We start from the raw sequence: 22,635 nt of genomic DNA, 5'->3' as shown, positions 1-22,635 counted from the left end.
AGCATCTTCTGGATTGAGCCCCAGCTTTGCCAATGAGCTTCCTCTCTCCTTGGTGAATGAGAACTTGTGTCAACTGAAGTACCGTCCCTTTGTTTTCTGAAGCCATTGGTCATGCTGGCTGAGGGATTCTGGGAGATGTAGTTTTCAAAAGGCCCTCATGTTTGGTGCAAAGAAAGAAGTGACAATCTATGGGTAAAATCAAAAGAGAAGAGGGTAGAAAGTGTGGTGGATGCAGCCGCTTTGGGGAGAGCATGGAGGCAGCTGTTGCCGGGTGCCTAGATGACCCTGCAGCATAGTTTCCAGTCTCCCTTGGCGCTCTGCAGCCATAGGGCAAAGTCAGTTCATGGTGTTTCCCCACATGCTGCTCAAGGGCCCCCTTTCTTCTGCTTTCCTCTGGCAAAAGGGACCTGAGAATAAGATCCACTCACAAGTGGCTTCCTTTCTGTTTTGGTGCTTTTCCCGGAGGTTAATTGTGTATCAGGCAGCTCAGGGGCCAGAAGTTCAGTGCCCTTTCAGTACAAGGTAATTTCCCAACTGAGCAGCAAGTTTCCCCCCTCCATCTTTAATTATTTATGGCCTTGGCAAAGCAATATAGAAAAGGAAGGGAGAGAGGTTGCTCAGCATGCTTTTGTGGAAGCTCTGTCTGTCATTTGAGCATTAACAAGTCCAGCCAAGGGGAAATGCACAGCTTTGCCATGCCAAAGTTGCCCATCAGAATTGCTGGTTGATGCTTCTTTACTGGCCTCAAGAGAGTCACCAGATGTTCTCCAGAAGACCGCAAGAAAGCAGTCATGCCAGGAGCCAAGAAGGAAGCCTCAGAGACTGAGACTGAGAGAGAGAGGTCATGCTAGTCCAGGGACCCAATGGGAGCTGCTATGCTCCGGCCTCATCATGTTCTAGAAGGTCCACCATCAGGGACTGTGGGACTCCTTGAAGCGTCCGCCTCTCCCTTCTCCCATGTGGGCTGATTCCTTCCACTGCCATCTCTTCTGGTTTCACCCATCCTCCTTGATGCTCCATAGCAGGGCTGCTTCAGGGCTAGAAAGCATGCCTTAAAGGAGGCTTTTGTGAAAGAGGGATCCCATGAGTGCCACATGTGGAAGATGCCACTGTCTGAATCATCCCTGTAAGATGAACGGAGTCGGGCAGGGGGTTGCTGGCTTGCCAGGAGGCTCCTGAGATCTGGGGCTTGCAGGAGGCCATTCATCTCTGGTCTCCCTTCCAGCTTCCCCCATGTTGCCCTAGATGACACAGAGAGGCAGCAGAACCAAAAAAACAACCTCAAAATGGTTAGTGCGGCAGCTGGACAAGTTCATCCAATGCCCGCCTTTCAGGAGATGCCAGGCACTTGCCCATGTTGTCTCCCATCCCTCCAGGAGCCCATGCAGCTTCTCTGTATCATCTAGGGCAACATGGGGGAAGATGGAAGTATGGAGTGGGAAGGGAGAATAGAGATGAATGGTGGGGGAACAGATCCTTGTGTCTGGCAGGGACATGTGCCCCTTCCCCAATTCTTCCTGCAGTTGAGAAATAGGGAACATGGTGACAGAAAAGCTCTTGCCAGCCCAAATGCCCCCACTGCCTGCCTGATTACTAACTTCTCTAAGGGGAGCCTTCTTCTCCTGCAGCCTCCCTTGACCTCCCCAGCAGTTCTGACCAGTTTCTTGGCCTCATGTCCCAAGGTGGGGAACGGAGAAAGTGCCAGGTGCCTTTGATGATCCATCCTCATGCCCTGGCAGCCGATCCTGCCCAGCAATTGCACAGAGCTTCCAGTAATGAAATGCATTTGTAACTGTCTGCCGAGGAGCTGCTGCTGTCGGGGGCGAGGGCTGGGGGCGACCCCTCCCTGCTTGCCTTTGTGGTTGTTAATCAGTCGTGCCCAGCAGCAGCTCCAGTGTTAGTGTGGCAAGTGACTCTGCTGTGGCACCAAGGAACTATTCAAGGTGCCGAAATTATCTTGGTCCTTGTGCAACCCTCAAACCACGAGACCAGGATGGCTCCTAATTTTTCTTTAGATGCATGTGGGTGAACCCCCTGGAGCCCATGAAGCCTGCCCCAAATAGAAAATTTTGAGGGTAGATGCAGCTGATGAGTCCAATGGGGTCCATGCACACGTCTGCAAAATAAAACTTGTCAGTCTTTAAGGTGCCAAGGGATTCCCAGTTAGCTTCCAGGCACAATACAAGGTGTTGGTCATTACCTTTAAAGCTCTACATGGCTTGGGTCCGGGCTACTTACAGGATCGCATCTCCCTATACAATCCGCCCCGCACTCTTAGAACATTGTTGGAGATACCAACATCCAAACATGTTTCTACTTCCCTAAAGGCATTCAGTATAGCTGCCCCTAGACTTTGGAATGGACTCCCAGAGGAGACCCGCCTTGTTACAGCCTTAGAAATCTTTAAGAAGGCCGCGCTTATCCTCCTGACCTCCTATGAAGACCACTAGCATGGAACGAGAGCAGCTGCCCCCGGGATTGACTGATGCTAATGTTTTCAGGGTTTTGTGGTTTTTGTGTTTTATGTTTTTATTCTTTTAACTGTGCTGCGATATTGTAACTGTAATTCTAACCTTGCTGTGATCCTGCTTCGATCCATTGGGAGAGGCGGGAAGATAGAAATAATAATAATAATAATAATAATAATAATAATAATAATAATATTCCTGACTGCTTCCATGCAACCCAGCAAGCCTTGCCACTGCTCCAAACGCTCTGGGACCCACCTTGTCACTCCCAGGCAGGGGGCTGGTGGTTGGGGGGCTTCCTAAGACAGATATTTGGGGAGGGGGCGGTGTGTTGCTTTGCCCAGCGTAGGAGGTTGCTTGGCTGCTCCTTAACTTAGCGAGGCAGCTAAATCTCTCTCTCTTTCTTGTCCTTCTCGCTCCAGGAGAAGAGTTTTATGAAGCATCTCCCTATGAGCCAGTCACCTCTCGTCTCTCCGATATCTTCAGGCTCGCTTCAATTGTCTCAGGTAATAAAAGCCAAACAAAGCCAGCTTTCTCCTTGCTGTGTCTGTCTGCGCATTCTTTCCTCCTTCGGGAGATGACCGGACCCCTGAGAGAATGAACAATATCCCTTCTGTTCTCTTGGATGCTTAATTCTGCAGCTGCTTGGGAGAGCTGGGAGTGTTCCTCTGAAGCTAGGTCACCTTTATCCAGGCATCACAAGGCCATCTTTGCACATATTGGATGCTTAGGAGGTCTGTGGACAGGGTTTCCAGGTTTTGCTGGCAGGGAGGAAGGCTGGCACAGGACACCAGTTGGGAATGGGGCTGTTGGGTTGCAAGAGCGGCGGTGCCCCTGCCCTTGTGCCAGCCCCAAGCAGGTGGCAGAAACTGCAGGTTCTTCTCAGAGGTAGTTCCCTTCTCGCTCTTCCTGGTGCACCTGTGAAGGAGTCCTGCATGCATTTGCACTAAACAGATAGAAGATTTTGATCCCACTGTCACGGCTCCATCAGTTTTATTTCTTGAATTTTATCAATGGATGGATTCATCCGATGCTACAGATCCCAGGATTCCATAAGACAGAGCCATATGATGTTCTGGGATCTGTAGTTTGGGGAGTGACTTTGTAGACAGGCTCTAGAGCAGAGGAATCCAAATCCCTCTCCAAACTACACATCCCAGGGTTCTTGAGGGTGGAGCTGGGGGCATTAAAGGCTGGATCGGAGGGCTGTAACTGGGAGAGTAGAGCCCATGATCCAGTTGCCCCTCCTCAGGCACAGTGCTTGGTGAAGGCAGCTCTCCCTCCCCCCAATTTCCAATTGCTGTTTCTGTCTGTCTGCATCTGGCCCTCTTTGACCCTCAGGGTAGGTGCTTTGGCGTGGGGCAGAGGGCCTCCCCTTTCCTCCCTGGATTCAACAGGGATGTGCAAAGGGGGTGGAAGTGGGGTGGTCAATCTGCTCTGGGGTTCAGTCTGAACTCTGTCCCCCCAAATAGGCTCAGAATATTGGCATCTCTTTTTGAACCTTGAATTGAATAAAGCCCAGGCTGCAAGTCTCCAGCTGTTAACAGTATGGGGAAGCATCCTCCAGGGAAGCAGAGTTGTTCCAGGTCCCTGTTTCTGGGTGGACCCTCCCACCTGACTTGGGTGCTGGAGGTGGCAGGGCCCATTAGTGGAAAGCACCTGAGGAGCTCCCCAGAGATGCCAAGGGGTCAGGCCCAGATGTGGCACGGCCAGGCACAGGCCCCTTTCTTGCAACCTGGCAGGTGGGAATCCAAGGGCACCAGTACTGGCCATCAGCTGAGAGAAAGAAGCAGAGCGTCCTGCCATAGAGGGTTTCTTTCCTTCTTGGGGCAAAGTTGGCAGGATTGCCTCTTTCATGAGTTTCTTAAATGCAACAAAGCACCTTATACTCCCCCCCCCCCATTTTAAAACCAAGCAACAAAACAGAGAATAATCCAAACTGAAGCTCCTTCTGACCCGATGTCAAGTGTTCTTCAGGTTAAGTTGCTTATTTATGTGGGATTTTTTTGTCCTGCCTTTTAGCAGAGGCCTCAGTATATAGCAAAGGTTAACAACCGGGCAATAAAAATAGGCCAGCTGAAAAACCGAATGATTGCAAAGAGTTGGTCTGAAGGGGAAGCAGAGGTCACAGAAGCAATTAAATGGCATTAAAAGCCTGAGAGAAGAGAACCTCTGTCTCATCCGGTGCCTAAAGGGGAAGAACGAAAGTGCCGGGCAGACAGACGTTTGGCACAAGGGCAGTTAGTGGCCCTCCCAGGCCATTTAGGATGCTCAAGCCAAAGCCAGCTCCTTGAATTGGGCCTGGAAACAAACTGGGAACCACTGGGAGTTTTCTGTTGTTTCTGGACCATGCGCCTCAGTGCTCTTGCCTGGAGAGAGGTTGCGCCACTAGATCCTCACCATCTCCAACCGGCTGAATCTAGAGCTCTCCTTCCCTTGAAAAACAGAACAGGAAAGCTGGGCCCAAGATGGTTCTCTCACCAAAGACCACTTCAGGAATAGTGTCTCTGTTCCTAGGACTGAAATCCATGCGGACAATGTAGTGCCCAAAGAGATAAACCAGCAACAGTGTCAGAAGGAGGGCAAGGCTGCATCTGCCCCAAGCCTCTTCCCTTGTGGGCAGGGCTGCCCTTTCAAGTCTCACACCACCCAGATGGCTCCGTTGGCCCTTTCCTGCTGGGGTCCGTCTGTCTGTCTTCTTCACGGAAGAGGAAGGAAGCCCCGTTCTCCCCGGCCTCCAACCGGACTCTCACCTGGGGAATCTAAATTCTCCTAAGCCACAAACTGAGATGGCTGCTCCCTTGATCGCACCACCATTTTGTTAATTAGCCTAGATGAATATTGAAACAGTTGTTAATGACAGTATGTGGAGACTTAGATTAGATATGGAAGCAGGGTATCGAGATACATCAGAAATTAATACATGTAAATACAGGAGATAAGAGTCAGCAGAGCCACAGCAATCCTGCTGGGCCTCCTGGAGCCGTCTCTGCCGCCGTTGGGCTCCCCTGGCGCACTGGCGCATCGTAAAGAGAGGCCAAAGCCCAACCAGAGGAAGCTCCTCACCAGTCCCCCAATGCCCCCCAGACTACCCATTTTAAATGGAGTAATGGCAAACCCCCTCTGAACAAATCTGGCAAGAAAACCCTGGTTTGTCCCTTTGGGTCACCATAAACTGGCAAGAACGTTAAGGCCCAAAAGAACCGCAAAATGGCTGACACTTCCAGAAAGGCTCCTCTTTGCTGGAGGACAGGTCTTTTTGCATGTTGTGGCATTTCTGGTTTTATTTTTCTGAAATTTTCTCTGGGTCAGAACCATTATATTTGCTCCAAATTGGGGCCGTGTGTCCCTGGAGAGCTCCCTTGGAGTCCAGTTTTAAACCCAGGAGGAATCCAGGCCCAGCCCCATTAGCCCCACTTCCTCCCCTCAAGTAACTCATTGCCATTGCCCACAAGTATGGAAGAAGGCACTGTCCAGGAGCAATTTTGGGTTTGGCGTGTGAGATGGCCCCTTTACTTTCCAGAACAAAACCTAGAGGGGATTCATTGCCCCACAGACGCAGAAGCCCCTCGGCTTGCCCCTGCCCCGCCACAGAGCCTCTTGCATCCCGGCTGCTGGGACAGAGGGCACTTGGTTGCCTCTTTGGCTGGTTTGGCTTTTCGTTCCAGATACTGAGCTCTTGCAAGGCTGCTTCTCATCCTTTCTCTCCAAAACTGCTGCTGCTGCGGCTGTTATTGTAGGATTGTATGCTGCTGCTTTATGGAAACAGCATTCAGTTCTACTTTTTGCATTTTATCAATGGATGGATTTGTCAGATGCTTGCCTCCATTGAGGGAACTGCTGTGGATTCTTTTTGGTTTCTTTCTGCTCAATTGCGGTAGCTAAATATGTTTTTAAAAAATAAAGAAGTGATGCCCCTTTGTCCTTGCAAAGCCTGGCAAGTTCCCCAAGGAAGCAGTTGGATGTTTCTGCCTGATGCTGAATGTCTGCATTCAGTTCAAGGCAGAGTGGCCTGTGGGGCGTGTAGGGTGCTGTTGTGGATGCACAATGTGCATGCTGGTGCACATTGCACACTCTGCATTGTGTGTTGTGCATGCAGTTGCCTATTGCTCAATAGGCATTTGCATTCAAATGTAAATTTGCACATTTGAACACATGTTAGGTTGCACAAAGTTGCAATTAATTAACAAGGAAGTGGTGCACAACTGCCATTTGACTCCATGGGTGTAAAGTTACAGCCCGTCCCTTTGAAGTGGCACCACTATCCTTGTGGCTCCTGTCCATCAGCTGAGTGGACGGATGAAGCCCAACTTGTAATGGGCAGCAGTCAGAAGGGAAGAGGGGTCTGTCACCAGATGGATGCAGGTGAGCCTTGGGGCTTTGGCCATGGGTGGCCCTTTGAGGGTGTCCTCAGAAGAGGATCTTCTCAGGAGGGCCCTGTTTCCTTCCTGCCTTTCATTGACCATGAAGATGGCTGTGTGTCTCTGTGTCTGTGTAAGCACACAAGGGAAGCCATTTTGGGTGGAGAACCCCTGCCTCTCTCTGGCGGACCCCCTGCCTCCAAAGAAGGGTCCCACGTGGGGAGCGTGGCCTTGGAGGACGGAGGACTTCACCGGATCCTTTCCGTCATCCTAATTCTATGGACAGGAAATCTGGCTGATGTTTTGAAGCAAATCTGCAAAACTCTCTTCCAAGAAAAGGAGCGCTTAGATGCCAGTTGACAATAGTTTTCTTTTTCCGCTCGGAATTAAATCACCATCAATAAACTATTTAGCGGGTGGAAAATAGGAATTGTGCCGGGCTTGGCACCGAGAAGCATTTGCTCTTGGGCGCATTTATTCTAGATCTCAATGCCAAAAATGCAGTCTGGAGGTAGCGGGGGGGGGGGGGTTTGAGAGGGGGAAATGTAGAGGTTGAGAGAGGAGGGGGGCAACCTTGTGTGTGTTGTGTGTTTTGGGAGGGGGGATGCTAAGTGCTGGGGCCTGTCACTTTCCCAGTGGCTCTGGGATATAAAGGGATTAGCCTCAGGTTGGCTCCAGAGGCAGAGGCACAAAAACATGTTATTTAAATTCCAAAAACTCCAACTCTGCACCCAACAGCTGTCAAACTCGCTAAGTCTCACTGCAAAGCAGGTTAGAGAGGCAGCTTCCACGGCTTTCAAAGCTCTTCTCCTGAGAAACTGACAAGACCCGGGAGACATGCTGAGACTGGCATCTGGACTGGCAGAGAAGGTCAGCCCAGCACCAGGGAGATTGGCACATCCAGATGCCCACCTTCTTGTGGTTGTACCTTCCCATGATGAGGATTGGCCCAAGGGGAGCATTGCCCAGGGACTCTTCTGTCTGCCATTGCATTTCTGGCACCTGCTGAAGGGACTTTCCATGGCTTCTAGTCAGGAGAGGTTTGAAGCTGCCCACCTGGAGAGCCCAAAGGCCATGCAGAATAGCCGCCAGGGCTTCTGGGGCAAGGGGGCTTTGGGCGTTCAGAGGCAGGATGTGCCCCCAACAATTGTGTTGCTTTTTCCTGGGGAAGCCCTGGGCAGGAACCCCAAGTGAGTGGGCAGAGAGGGCACAGGGCACGGAGCTTGTGGGTTTGGGGTCCCTTTGGGGAGAAAGCAGCCAGTGCCTCCTTGCCCATTTGGGGACAGATCAAGCTGGCTGTCTTTCAGTCCAGCTTCCACCAAAAGGCTGTTCCTTTTCTCCATCAAAATTTAATGCTTCTGCTTCCATAATGAGCTCCCCAGAAGATGAGTCTCCTTTGCAGACTGGCTCTCTGGCAAACTCACCCAGGCCTGCAGGTCTTAGGCAGGGCAGGAGCAACTGAGATGGAGGACCAGGCAAGAACAAAGCCAGCAGGGCAGAGACTATTGCCCTCTGATGCCCGCCTGCCTTGCTGCCTGTTGGAAGGAAGGAAGGAAGGAAGGAAGGAAGGAAGGAAGGAAGGAAGGAAGCTGCCTGGATTATTCACACTTGTTTCAACAGAGAAGAAGAGGAGGAGGGAAGGCAGCCACTTGCCCTGCCATCCTTTTCTTGCTAAGGATGGGAAGGAGCCCAGATGGAGAAGGTGTGTGAGAGAGAGCAATCTCTCTGGCTCCAGCCCCCTCAAGACCCAGGAATCCCTGAAGCCAATTTCTCCAAGAGGCCAACTAGGTATGTAGGCATGGCTCTGCTAGGCTGGCCCTGTTGCCATGAAAGCAGTGCTTCCTAAGCTGGGTCTTTCTGCTCTTCTTGAGCTCTTAAAGGAAAGAAGTCCTCTTCAGGGAGGTTTCCAGGCAAGGCTTTTGATTATGTAATCTCCCTGCTTTAAACACAAGAGTTTGCTTTGATGGTTCTTGGAAGAGCACGGGAAGGGAGGAGGGGTGCGCTTCTCTTCCATTTGCAAACCTCCCCTGAGTTCTCCCTCCTCCTCCTCCTTTCTTTCCCCCTTTCCACAAGTAGATCTGTTAAAGAGGAGAAGCTGGAATGGGTGCCCAGTGCCTTTTTGTGGCCAGAACTGGGAGCCCTTCCGCCAGAAGCAGGTCTGCTTGGCTTTGGGGTGGTTTCCATTTGGGAGTGAACTTGGGGGCATCTCCAAGGAGAGGCACCAAGGAGCAGGGATGCAAATCCTTGCTTCAGGAACCACAAAGTATTCTTCCTCTGCTGTGGGACCAGTTTTTTTTTCTTGGTCTCAGGAGAGAGTCTGCATTTTCAAGATTCTCCCTCCACCCAAAAAATAATTGTGCGGCTAAACTGCAACAGCCTCTGCCTTGCAACATGGATTTGAAAAACTAGGTGTGTTGGATGGGTGTGTTTGTGTCTTTTGGATCAGTGGGCTGGTCCTTCTGTGCCAGATGTGGTTGTGTGCTTTGGTTCACAAAGGGGAACGGAGGGAGTCCAGTGTATAGAAATTTTGCACAAACTGCCGAAGCCTTCATATGGGGGAAAGAAAAAGAGACGAACAGACAAAAGTGTTGCAGAATTACTATTCTCAGAAATCTTGCAAATTTCCAGCGCATCATTTCAACATGGCAATTGGGGTTCCCCAGAATGCATCTCCACACACTGATTGTGCAACCAGACGCACAACTGGATTGTGCAACCAGATGTGTAGCTAAAGGAATGCTGCCACTGATTTTAGCAGAAGTGGGCAGATATGCAGCAGTTGGGGAGGTGCATCTATATCCCTAACAGCTCTCCACATGAAGCTCTGTGTCCATAACCTGGGGCTGAGTGCGGATGTTCTGCTTTGGCAAAAATGGTGGGCCAACCTATGGCAAGGTGCCAGCAAGGTCCCAGCCAGCATCTCATGGGGAGGCATAAGGACACAGAAGGGGCAGGGTCTGCCAGTGCTCCTCTCCCCATGGGCTCCAGGCCAAGGGGTGGCCCCTGCCCAGGCAGCCTCATGGGCCAGCACTGCCCAGTGCAGTGGGTCGGTCTGGCAGGCTGGACCCTTGCTGACCCTTGCATGTGTTTCCCAGAACTCCTTAGCATTCCTGCTTCTGTTGCTGGCAAAGATGTTGTGATGGGAAGAGCTCCTTCTCTCCACAGCCTTCCAGATACAGTTTTTCAAGACACAGGTCCACTGCTGTCATGAAAACCTGACCCCCTGTTGTGCAGAAAGTTTTGAATTGAAACCGTATAGCTCACAATGATCATGAGCAACAAAAGCATCTCTCTCTCAATCTCTCTCTCTCTATGTGTGTGTGTGTGTGTGTGTGTGTTTGTGTCCCTTTCACTTGCACATCATGCTGTACTCTGCTGTGTACGAATGCAATGTTATGCTGTATTAACACTCTGCACTTGACCAATGTTAACTATATTGAAAAAGAGGACATCTGGGCATGGCACCATGGCAGAGGAAGCTGGTTGTTGGTGGTAGAGGAGGAAGGGAAAGATGGGGAGAGAGTTGGCATCTGGGGGCAGCGTTGGCCCTTCCTTCTCCTGGGCTTGGGCTGCGGAGTTGCCGGACGCCTGGGCTGTGATCCAGGGCTGAGATGGTTGGGATGGAGCTTCATGCTCAAGGAGTCATGCATCTGTTGCTTAAAATCACTGTGGAGATTATCATACACAGATGGGATAGGGACAGGATTGCTCTACCATCCATGGCAGAAATTGCACAAACGCCTTTCATAACGTAGCACTGATCCTGTCATTATCCTGTCATTGAAGCAGCATTACATTAATGCGAACTGCCGTTAATACAAAATGCTGGGCAATCGCACTTCAATGACAGGACAATGACAGGATCAGCTCAATGTCATTTCAAAAGTTTTCATGTGATCGCTGTCACTTGTGCCTCCTGGACGGAATAATGTTCGGATAAGTGCATCATTGTCTGAAAGTCCTTCCTGCGATCATGCGGGAAGGACAGGACAGGGGCAGGACAATGATGCCCTGTCCCCTGTATGACAATCTGTGTTAGTGATCTTCAGCACTGCACAACCAGTATGCAGTGTACACTGCAGTGGCCTATGCAGGGATGTGTGATGCATAAGCATGCCTAACATTACTCCTGTGTACGTAACTCTGTTCCCACAACTTTGATCTGAGCAAGCACCCTTTTCCCTTCTGCTTATCTGCAGAAATGCCAAACCCTTCCACAGGGGAGGTTGACTCTGTGGAAAGCGCCCACAGTGTTCCAGCCCCACTTCTCTTGCCTGCCCACGTTGGCACCTCCATTACATGCTCCTGGGAGGAATGTGGGGAGAATCTGCTTTTCAGCCCCATGCCAGTTTTGGAAGGGGAGCTGGATGTTCCCACTGAACATCTGGAAAGAGTCTGTGAGGGCAGGTCCTTGGCTCTGCAGCCAGAGCCAAGGGATGACTCTCTGACTCTCTTTCTCTTGCTGGGTTTTGATTTTCCTATGTGCATTTTGCTCAGGGGAACCTCCAGCTGCTGAAGCTGCTCCAGTGCCAATTGGCACATGCCAAGCCCTATAAGCAAGGGTTCAGTGAATAGAGGTATGCTCAGCTGCAAGAAGAGACCACTGAGAGGCAAAATCCAAAAGATGTCAGATGCTGGAACCAGGACAACCTCCCAGTATGACTCTTGCTCTGCCCAGCGCACTGCTCCTCTGGTTGGGTGAGCTCAGCCGGCGAAACCTCAGGAGCTGGCAGACTTTCCTTTGTTGGAAGTTTTAAAGAGGAAACAATTCTTTCTGGCCCTGTATGGCATGCTCTTTCTTTCTTTCTTTCTTTCTTTCTCACATTCTTCCTGTGGCAATCTTTCCATGCTGGTCCTGGATTCAGTGCGCGTGCGGGGGGGGGGGTCCTCCTTGTCTTATTCCTGAGCTGGAGGCAAACGCTCTCACCAATCCTGGTAATCCTTTGGAGGCTCCCCCCCCCCCACGTGTTGACACAACCTTTTCACACTGAGAATGAAATATTCTGCAAATATTCTTCTCGTCCCCAGTTCATTTGCAACTGGGATTTTCTGCTGTGATTCTAGTTGCATGAGTCACCCTGTTTATTTTACCGAAGGGCACCCTGGGTAGTTTTAAAATGCCCACCATGCTGTGGCCAAGAGTGCTCCGCAGGGGTGCGCTGGCATCCAGCAGATCTCTTGGACCGCTCAGTGAAGGAAGTGTGTGTGCGTTGTGTGAGTGTGTGTCATGCACCAATGTGAATGCTGGGAAAGGAAAAAGGGCCCTATAAACCATCCACACAGTGATCTTTCAATGCCAACTGAGTTTCCAACCTGCGCACCTTAATTGTTCACAGCTTGGAGCCTTAAGGAGGGTGCATATGTTTGTTGTTGTTGTTGTTGTGTGCCTTCTAGTCATTTCTGACATATGGCAGCTCTACGGTGAATCAATCACGGAGCTTTCTTGGCAAGATACGTTTTGTGCCCTTGTCGAGGGGCATTGCCTGCTCCTTCTTCTCCCACATCCAGGTTTCCTGACAGTCAAGACACCAGTTGTTTCCAGGTATCCTTTCCACTCTCCTGCTGAGCTGCCACTGCAAACCCTCCTCTCTTTTCTCTTGGGCAGGGATGGACCCGGCAGCTGCGGCGGCGAAGAGCAACCACTGCCTGGATGCAGCCAAGGCCTGCAACCTGAATGACGGCTGCAAGCGGCTGCGCTCAGGCTACATCTCGGTCTGCAACAGGGAGGTCTCGCCCACCGAGCCCTGCAACCGCCGGAAATGCCAGAAGGCCCTGCGCCAGTTCTTTGACCGGGTGCCCAGCGAGTACACCTACCGCCTGCTCTTCTGCTCCTGCAAGGACCAGGCCTGTGCCGAGCGCCGCCGGCAGACCATCGTCCCTCACTGCTCCTACGAGGACAAGGAGCCGCCCAACTGCCTGGACCTCCGAAGCCAGTGCCGGCTGGACCCCCTCTGCCGGTAAGGAAGCCCCCCACCCACTCATCACCATCCGCCTTGGAAGGGGGAAATGGGGGGTCCGCATAGTGTATCCTGGGCTGGGGTCAGGGTGCAGAAGGGGGGCCCTTGTGGGCTCCTGCCCATGGCTTGCATGCAGCTCATCACCTTAAGCTCAAGTGATGGATGCCAGTGGGACACTGGCCATTTCATAGACTGCAATGGGGGTCATGTGGGATGGGTGGGTGGGGGTCCTCCTAGTCAGGGGGGGAGCATTGGACCAGCCTTTGGCATTTAAACAATATATCCTTGGTATGGGATGTTCAGGGATGACCCCTCTTTAGTTGGATGTGTTGCTGTGTGTTAATTTTGTGTTAGAAGAATCATTGGCTTTTCTGGATGAACATGTTCTTTCAAGTTACATTTGTGTGGTGTGGAGTCTAAGTGAGGGTGAACATGGTTGGATCCTGCATGCCTTTACTGTTGTCCAAAAACCCAAAACAAAAAACTTGCACTCCAGGTGAACATTCACCATCCCTTGTTCAATGGCTGGAGGACCTCCTTGCTTTGGCTATGAATGGATGTATATTTTATAGATTCCAATCTCAAGAAAATGGATTTTAGGAAATATTATCAGCTTATCACTAGCTCCATCCTCCCATCCCATGGAGGAAGCACAACGCTGTCAGTTCAGTCAGCCACTAGTCCCCCCCCCCAAAAAAAAACCCTTCATAGAATCAGGATCATAGGACAGAATCACAGCATCATATACTTGGAAAGGTGTCCCAAGGGACAGATACTCCAACCCTTCAGCCATGCAAAAAACCACAGCTCAAGCCCTCCTGAAAGTTTCCCTGTTGAAAGACCTTGAGAGATGGGGGGGGGGGGGGGAACCCAGCGGTCTGTCCATCCCTCCATGCATCTGTTTCTTGCCTTGTGTCACAAGACCTCTGGATGGCTTAAAAGTAAACAGTGTTAAAATTAAAGCTATGAAATATTGTGTCCAGTTCTAGGCACCACAATTCAAAAAGGATGTTGAGAAACTGGAGCATGTCTAAAGGAGAGCGACTAAAATGGTGAAGGGTCTGGAAGCCATGCCCTACAAGGAACGACTTAGGGAACTACTGGGGATGTTTAGCCTGGAGAAGAGAAGGTTAAGAGGTGATATTAGAGCCCTGTTTAAGTATTTGAAGGGATGTCATATTGATGAGGGAGCAAGCTTGTTTTTTGCAGCTCCATAGACTAGGACCTGGAGCAATGGATGCAAGCTCCAGGAAAAGAGATTCCAGCTCAACATTAGGAAGAACTTCCTGAGAGTAAGGGCTGTTCAACAGTGGAACACACTCCTTCCTCGGAGTGTAGTGGAGTCTCCTTATTTGGAGGTCTTTAAACAGAGGCTGGGTGGCCATCTGTCAATGGGGATGCTTTGATTTGAATTTCCTGCATGGCAGAAGGGGGTTGGACTGGATGGCCCTTGCGGTCTCTTCCAATTCTATGATTCTATGATTCTATGAAATAGTTCAAGCAGTCTAAAAAGTTATTAAACTGTGGACTAATTTTAAAGCTGGGGGTTTAACAAGTTGCTTTTAGCTTCCAAAGTCTGCCTGGTGGCCAGGGATGCCAGAGTCTGGCCGTGCTTCTGGAGAGGAAAGGGTCCCTGCTTTCCATGGAGGATGGTAGACTAAACTATCGACTGGGTTTCTGGTTTCAGCTGCATGTTGGAACGCCTTCCCCCTCTTCAGCCAAGGAGTGGAAAACTGCCTGTAGAGACCAATGGGATGAAATCGCGAGATATTAATCCCACTGGAACTGGGTTGTAGCTCTCCTTGCTGCCCATCCTGGCTCCCCGCAGCCTCCCTGGAAGAGCCAAGAGTCCCAGCAGCAGCAGCAGCAGAGGGTTTCTGTGGTCTGACTTTGGGTTTGGTTTTTGTCTGAACAAGTTTGTTTGGGAATGTTTGCAAGTGGCGCCCATCTGCACAGAAGCCCTCAGCACAGGCAGCTGAGCACCAGAGTCGTCCAGGGAGAGGAAGGGGCTCTGAGGAGAACAGGAAGGGCTGCTGCTTTGTGTCTGGGAGCCTGGGCTTCAGATTCAATGTCCCAGCTCTGAATTGCATGACCTACAGCAGAATACATGAAACTAAAGGTGAATATGGTTGGGTCCTGTGTGCTTTTACTCTGTCTGGGTGGCTCTGAGCATCCCTCTCGCTGGCCTGGGACTGGGGCAAGATGCATGGTCAGACTCTCTTCCCTAAACCTCCCTGTAATCGGAAGCTTGGCTGTCCCAGCCTCAGAATTTGGAAAATGCAGGTGTGAGGCAGAACAGAGCTCTAAGTTGGGTAGGAAATGGGAACCTGTTGCTTTTTGCTTCAAGAGTGGCAGCTGGTGTGAATGTGTATGTGTGTGCATGTCTGCATGTGCGCACATTTTCCAGCAAAACGACAACCCAGCCAGGATCCTATTGGTGACATAAACAGGGGCAATGCAGAATTAATGCCTTTCTGTGTGTCCTTTGGTGTTCCTTGCAGGCAGGAGGCAGAATTTGCTACCTCCTTTGCAGGATGACCACCCGGCACAGAGGACTCACCTTCCTCCCATGACCCATTTGGTGCCAAGGGGCAGCAGTCTGAGAAAGGAGGGAATCCATGCGTGAAATAAACAGTCCAGGGGTCAAGAGGCTAAGGGATCCGGGAAAACCAAGATAGGCAAAGGGCGATGCAAAGGAGTGGGGGGGATGTGTCAGTTCCAAGGCCCCATTGATCTGAGTCTCAGAGCTGGCTTGGCTATCTTCTCCACAGAGTAGGAGACAGGCATTGCTTCCAGTCTTTGCAGCCTGGCCCTTGCACTGCTGCTCTCCGAAAGGAGGTGCGACCCTTATCTTCCTCCCGGCTGACAGGGCCTGGACCTCTGCCTTTATGTGTCTGGCTTCAGGGTGACCATAGGGTGATCCTATCAAAGCCCTGGCTGACCTCTGGGATGGAGAGTTGGCCAAGAGGTGGGCATGGTTGCCCTTGGGCATTCCCTCTCATAGAGTGAGGTCAAGCATTCCCTCGGTTTACACTGCACTGGTTCTCAATGGGGCCGGGAGGAACAACTGCTCTTCCCTCCCTGCATCTGCTTCCAGCCCAAAAGAGCATCTCCCTGACCTTTGCGCCCAAAGTCTGAGTGCGGGCTCTGCCCCCACAGCCCCCCTGGAAGCCTGGCCCAGTATCCCCCAACCCAGCCACCCATTAATTGATCTTCTTAAGTGCTTCTGAGAGACTCACCCCCCCCCCACCCCCACTCCTGGCTGGAGAGTAGGATAAAAATTACTATCATCATGATGTATAATAACAGTAATTTTTAAAAAAAAAATACACAGAGGACAAGTGGCTGTGTGTTTAACTGCCGACTGGAGAACAGCCAAGAGCTATGAACGAGAGGCGCCTGCGCACTTGGTGCACTCTTCTCAGTGTGTAAATAAGCACAGGAATCCTGCTGCCAGTCCCATTGAGAACAGCGGCCCTTTCCCTTCCCAGAATAAGAGAGGCCAGGCCAAGCACAATTCTGTGCAGGTGCCATTCAGGTATCACTTGAAGTTTGCTCTTTTTGTGCCACTGTCACTCTGTTTCCCCAGCAGCCAAGCCCCATGTGGTGGTCAGGACCTTTGGGGTTACAGCTGTGGCCCTGTCAGTGGTCCACTGGCCACAGGAAGGGCAGTGGGGCTCAGCCACCAGCTCTCCTCAGTTTGGCACTGAGTGACCAGTGGCTTCCTGGAGCTGCAGTTTGGAAGCAGGACAATAGTAGCCTCACAGGAAAAACCTCTTTGCAGGAATAGCCGGAGCCATTGCAACGAAAGGCAGTGGGGAGATTGGGTATGTTGGAAGCGTGACTTGATGCGTGGGTGAGGACTGGACACAGAGGGGCATGTGCCTGAGGAGATCAGAGAGACCCAAACTGCCAGTGATCTTAAAAGGAGGTGTCAAAGTGATGGCCATTAGCGCAAGACTTGTCTTGCCACGTTTGGCTCTCCAGCTCTGCCTTGTTAGGGCCATTTTGTCTCTCTGTCTCTCCAGCTGCCAGGATGTCCGTCCCAGTCATCAGCCGCCTGAGCAGGGAGCTTTTTCTTGAGAGATTTTTTGGGGTTGAAAATATAGATCTTTGTTGGAATATTGGGTGGGAGGGGGTCCCACAGCGCTGGCTGCCTCTTGCAGAATGCAGGGTTCCTGCCCCTGTCCCCAACACCTGGAGGGCTGCATGATTCCCTCCCCAGCTTTAGTCTGTGGGAAAAGACATAATAGTGCATCACTTAAAGAGAAATATGTACAAATTCCACAGTAGGAAAGGTGCATCCAAATGTGTGTGGGAATTTTAGGAAGTGGCTGCCCAGCCTGATGCAGAACTTGGATGTCCTGAGAAGCCTGGAGAGATTCTGAGCATCAGGTGGAAACAAAACCAGCGTAGGTTTCCCCTCCCTCCTTCCTCCAAAGAGTCTGTGAGGATTTGAGTGGCCTGGCATTGCCCCACAGTTTGTTTCTGTATATCCATGGAAGTCCAGAGCGACAGGGAAGAACCCATCCTGGATGGAAATGGAAGGAGAGCAGGAGCAGCTCTTGAATGAGAGGCCCTTTGTCAGAGCCAGCCAGCCAGCCTCTCTACACAAGACAGAGGCACATCTGGCTTCTGGAACACCCCACACAGGCACAACATCACTATGCGTTCTGCTCTCCATCCTCCATTGACAAGTTTTGCACAGAAGAGCAAGTGGTGAGAGAAATGAAGAGGCTCAGTCGGAAATGCACTCGTCTAGTTTTCTGGGAAATCTTCTGCTCCAGCCCTGGGAGGATTTGCTAGGGCCACTGAGGGGCAGGCAAGGGGCCACCAGAGCCTTCTGGGAGACAAAGTAGACTGGATGGAGGAGGAGGAGGAGGAGGAGGAGGAGGAGTGGGTCTGCTATGGCTGCTGCTATGGCTTTTGCTGCTCAGGGCAGAAGAAGAGCCAGGCAAGGCTCCAAAGTACATTCCCCAAAAGCCAGGCTGAAATCCCTGTGGCTTACTTTAGAGGCAGGCGATTGTTAGAGATCTTTTTTATAGACTTGTTTTAAAATTGGTTGCTAACACAACTATGAAACCTGCTATTGCCTGGGATGTACATTTGATTTTGCGTCTCCATCCCCTCCAACATTAGCCATTTTCATACATGAAACAAATTGCCAGAGTAAAGCTCTGATCTGCCTCTTGAGCTCCTATAGAGAGTGCTTCAGTTTGTGTGCTTCTTGTTCCAATGCGAAGCCGGGAAGGAGGGTTGCAATTCAGGAATGAAGTCAGATGAATTGCATTCATTTCTCCCTTGGGAGGTTGCTCAGGATGGAGACCGTGTGGGGCAGAGAGCCTTTGCCGCTTCCAATAAAAACCCCGATGCTGTTGCTGCGTAATGAAGCCCAGCTTCAAGCACCCCATTGCATGGCTCAGGCTTTTAACGAGGAACCAAGAACTATGGGGCTTAGTCCCACAGAGAGGCAGGGAGGTGGGGGATTAAGAGGGTCTGCCATGGCCCACGGAGACCAGTTTCCAGCCCTGGGTCAGCCATGAATCTGGGACACTCACGCAGCCTTGGCTCCATCTTCCTCACAGTGTTGTTGAGAAACATGAAAACAAGGAGAATCAAATCACAGATTCCATGAACCATGGAGTTGGAGGGGATCCCAAGGGCCACCTAGACCAGCCTCTTGCTTTTGGCACAGGAACCCACAGTTCAAGCGGCCCGAGAGGCGGCCACCACTCAAGGTCTGTATCTCCAGTAAAGGAGAGCCAAGCACCTGCTCAGTGACAGCGGCTGGCCAGCTCTCTCCATCTCATGCTCTGGCCTCCAGGGAGGAAGGGTGGGCCAGAATTGCCATTAATAGCAATGGATGGGAAGACTGCATAGACAGAGAGATAGCACAGATAATTAGATAGAGAGACTGAGCAGAAGGAGAGGCAGAAGGCAGGATCATCACCATCGCCATCCCTGCTCCTGGTTATGTAGGGAAGGTGAATCACCAAAGATGGTTCACTGCTGCTGGGGATGGGTCTGCAGGAGATGGGGAAACTGAGGCACAGACATAAATAAATGTCTCCCATATTGAGAGAAAGGCAAGGGATAAGTAAAAGTAATGCAAGATTAGGGAGATGGGGGAGGTCTTCCAGGGCAAAATTCAAAGGACCAGAGGGTTTGATGGAGCTCAGCTGAAGGAGGAAAGGTCCCAGGCAAGACCTTTGTGCCCCTTCATACTTCCAGTCCAGTCCAGCAAGGCTTGCTCCGTTGACCAAGGTGCAGACATTCTGCATTCCCAGGAGGAATTACATCTTCTTGAATGACTTTTAAAGAAACTGCTTAAGAAGTGATGGAGAAGAAACTGGATCCACCATGAACATGATCCAGGAGGATCCTTGTTGGCAGCCAGTGGATGCCCTCTGCATGGACACTAGAGGCATGCTGGGCACAGTAGCCCAAGGCAAGGCAAGGCAAGGCTCACTCACTTGGCTTTGCCATCCTGGGAGGTTCTGGGCAGCCCAGGTGGTCTTGGAAGGGAGCAAGATGATGGGGGTCCAACATGGCAGCTAACTCACAGCCATGATGCTCAGGATGTGCAGAGAAGACACGGCTGCCACAGAAGGGCATGCGTTCACCTTGAGTGCTAATGAGCAAAGAAAACAAGCTGTCATTGGCACACTTTAGCAGACCACCCCCCCTTCGCAACTCTGTTGTTATCGCAAGTGCAAGGCAAAGTCTGGCAAAGGAGAGTGAACTGGGAGAATGGGGCATTCTGCTTGGAGCCGTGAGCCCAAAGTGATGCTAATGCGAGCAGAGGAGCAGAAAGGAGCAAGGCAGAGTCAGTTCCCTGCAGAAGGGATTGCTGTGTGAATGCCAGGAAGGAGGGATAGAGAGGGAGGGAGGGAAGAAGAGATGGGGAATGGAGGGGCTGCTATTGAGCAGAGCCCAAGGAGACAGGGCCAGCCTAAGGCATCTAAGGAGCTGCCGGAGGCAGGGGGGGGGCCCCTTTCCACTCCCCAGAAGCAAACTGGGCTGGCCATCCAGCCTTGCTTTGATGCCTGAGCGCTACAAGGCGTGCAGGACCAGTCTGTGGGGCACAAATGGCTCCCCTCTCCTCCCTCAAGAGCAAAGAGTGGCTCTGGGGCACCTTTGGGGGCAGGAATAGCTGGGTGAGAGCCTCTGCTGGTAAAGGATGGGGCTGGCCCTGGTTGGGGGGGGAGTTGGCAGGAGGAGGTGGGGTTCAGAAGGGACCCCTCCTGCTGGGATCTGAGGGGCTTGTGCCATTTACTGGTTGTCCTGCATGCGGCAGAAGGGTGCCATCTTGAACCCACCCTGGAGACCGTCAGTCCCAGCTTCTCTTCTGACAGTGCAGCAGAGCCATCTCCCAGGGTTTGCAGGAGTTACTCCGCTTTGAAAAGTTACCATTCATGGATGCGATGCCTGGTGGCTTCCATGCCAATGGAGAGCAGTGAATCTGCTCTGAGTTTTAGGTCTGAACCTGACAGGAGCTACTAAGCTGAAACAGTTGGGGGGGGGGGACTAGAGTTCAGCACGCCTTTAAATTCTGGCCAAAAACCTGGAGTGGATTCACTGCTCCCCTGACATGTGAGCCATGTTGGAAGAAGGCCTCAGCCATAGAAAAACTGAGGCTGGGATCCTATGGCACACGTGTCTTTTTGGCCCCTTCTCTACAAGGCTCTCCCCTACAAGTCCCACCCTGGGAGGTTGCTCCTTCCTGCCCCTATCCTGCAAATCCCAGAGCGGGTGCAGAGGGGGAACCAGTCCCTGGAGCCCCTTGGGTTGGGGGTCAGGGAGGCATTAGGGGGTAAAGAGAGGGTCCATGCCCTTCATGCTCTCCTTGCTGGCTCTTCGACCCCTTTGCATGCCTGCCATGCCTTCTTCCCTGCAGCTGCAGAGACTTCTGACAGACGCTTAGCTCTCTGGCACTGATTGCAACGGACAGGTTTTTGCTCTCAGAATATAAAACCTTTTGCAAAACCATAACCTCAGCGAAGGGGAGAGCGGAGGAAAAGGATGAAAAGAGCTGATTTCAGCAGCTGCAGTTTGCTTTATTTTTCATCTTGCATCAGCAAATCGGGACCACAAATAATCTGGCCTTAACATGCTTCGCTGATGCCGGCTAGGAAGAATTTCCAATCTTCCACAAAGCAGCATTTCCTCCGTCTCCAGAGGCTGCCAGCCAGGCAAAGGCCGACACTCTCCGCGCGGGTCCTTCCTTCGCTTCGGCCGGTTCTTCTCAGAGGAAGGAGAGGCACCTCCAGCCTCAGCCCCTTTCGCTGCCTCCGCTGTGAGCAAAATGTCATTTGTAATGGATGCGTTCTCAGTGCGTTCATTACACGGTGTGCGTAAGGAGAGGCCTTGATGAGTGCGCCGGATGCTGCTCCAAACTTTAGCCAGGGACCAAGGAGAAAAGCCCACCAGCCTTTTGCCTGTTCCCTCCCTTGGTGCCAGGCTGGGACTCTTTTCCTTGAATGCCCTGCTCCCACATTCAGGTGGCTGGCAAAGCTTCGAAGGGGGTCGCCTGGCTGCCCATTCACTCTGTTGCAATGAGAGAGACAGACTCATAAAATTTGGGAGGAACCACTCTTGAATCTTAGAATAAAACCCCCCACCTTCCGGTGCCTCTGGGTCCCACACGGCCTCCCTGGCCTCTGGGGCAGCCCTGGGACGGGAGGGAGGGATCCTGTTTTGGATTTGACCTGAGCGTCAAAGGAGCTATCTGCAGGGTGTAACCTATTTTGGGAACAGGACGGAGCACCCTTTAAAGTTTCAGGCTAAAAACTGGATCAGACTCGCCGCCCGGCCGACCCAGGTTCCAGTTTTGGGGCTGGGCTGGGATAAAAGACAGAAGTAAGTGGGAGTTTGTGGGTTTGCTGTGCAGCCAAAGTCTGGGCTTTTTCCATCACTGAGCAGGAAAGGATCGCAATCGGTCTTGCTTTGGAGAAATAATTTTGGAACAACTTGTTTGTAGGTGAATTGGGGAAACTGGCTTGACTTTCTGTGAAATGGGTCTTTTGCTGACCCAGAAAGTGATGAGTTCAAATGTGTGCATGCTTGCATTTATCTCCTCAGTTTGCCTTGCTGTGATATGGGTGTTTTGTTGTAGCAGTCTTTTTCATGGATGTCTTTTAATAGTCAGCCTCCATGAATGCTGGCTCTGTCGTTGAATTCAAACGATCGATGGATGGATGGACGGACGGACGGACGGACGGACGGACTAGTGACTGGTAGATTCAGTGTTCTTGGGGCAGAGGTGCCATTCTTGGTTTTCATTTGGGCTTTAAAGAAATGGCACCCAGAGCTGGGCATGGTCTTCTCAGAGGTGGGGCCACTAAAAACTGGCAACCTGCTTGTTAGTCCCTGCTAGAGGAGATACTTGAAATAAATTGTCCAATGGTGAATCAATATCTGGATAAACTCAATGGATTCCGTGGGTCTACTCTCATTAGCACTGAAACGGGGTTTAGACCAAAACTGGGACTCCAGCCCTGTTAACAAGGCAGTAGGGCAGGGAATCTGCTCTGGGTTTTGGTGAGAGTGCTGCTGAAGGGTCTGGACCTGTTTGGGCAGCTCCTTTAAGATGCAGCGCAGCCCCATGGCCGCTCCTGGGGAAGGAGGGATGCTGGGAAGGGAGACCCATCGCTCAAGGCTGACCGCCATCTTAACGCAATCATAAGTCAATTCGCACTGAATAATTAAAGGGCGAACTTTCATAAGTATTGACTCACCCTGACAGCAAGTCTATACCAGACCCAGGGTTTGCTTATGTAAACACAATCTCCTGTTCAGCTTAGTTAGCAGTTCAATGGGACAGAACATTCCCTCAATTAAAACCAATTG

At 51.4% G+C, this 22,635-nt stretch overlaps 1 protein-coding gene across 1 annotated transcript in view; it reads left to right on the top strand.

Annotated features, from left to right (window-relative positions):
• LOC149306617 (GDNF family receptor alpha-2-like) overlaps positions 1 to 22,635 on the top strand; it is a 46,783-nt gene that overhangs the window by 9,663 nt on the left and 14,485 nt on the right. The window contains exons 4-5 of the mRNA XM_089538168.1: positions 2,891 to 2,974; positions 12,435 to 12,786. Coding sequence (XP_089394294.1) covers positions 2,891 to 2,974; positions 12,435 to 12,786 — 436 coding nt within the window. The remainder of the gene's footprint in view (positions 1 to 2,890; positions 2,975 to 12,434; positions 12,787 to 22,635) is intronic.

The sequence above is a fragment of the Sceloporus occidentalis genome, unplaced genomic scaffold, assembly GCF_023333645.1.
Source record: "Sceloporus occidentalis isolate IW3139 unplaced genomic scaffold, rSceOcc1.0.p SCAF_9, whole genome shotgun sequence".
Classification (NCBI taxonomy): Eukaryota; Metazoa; Chordata; class Lepidosauria; order Squamata; family Phrynosomatidae; genus Sceloporus; species Sceloporus occidentalis.
This window is presented reverse-complemented; position numbering and strand designations above follow the sequence as displayed.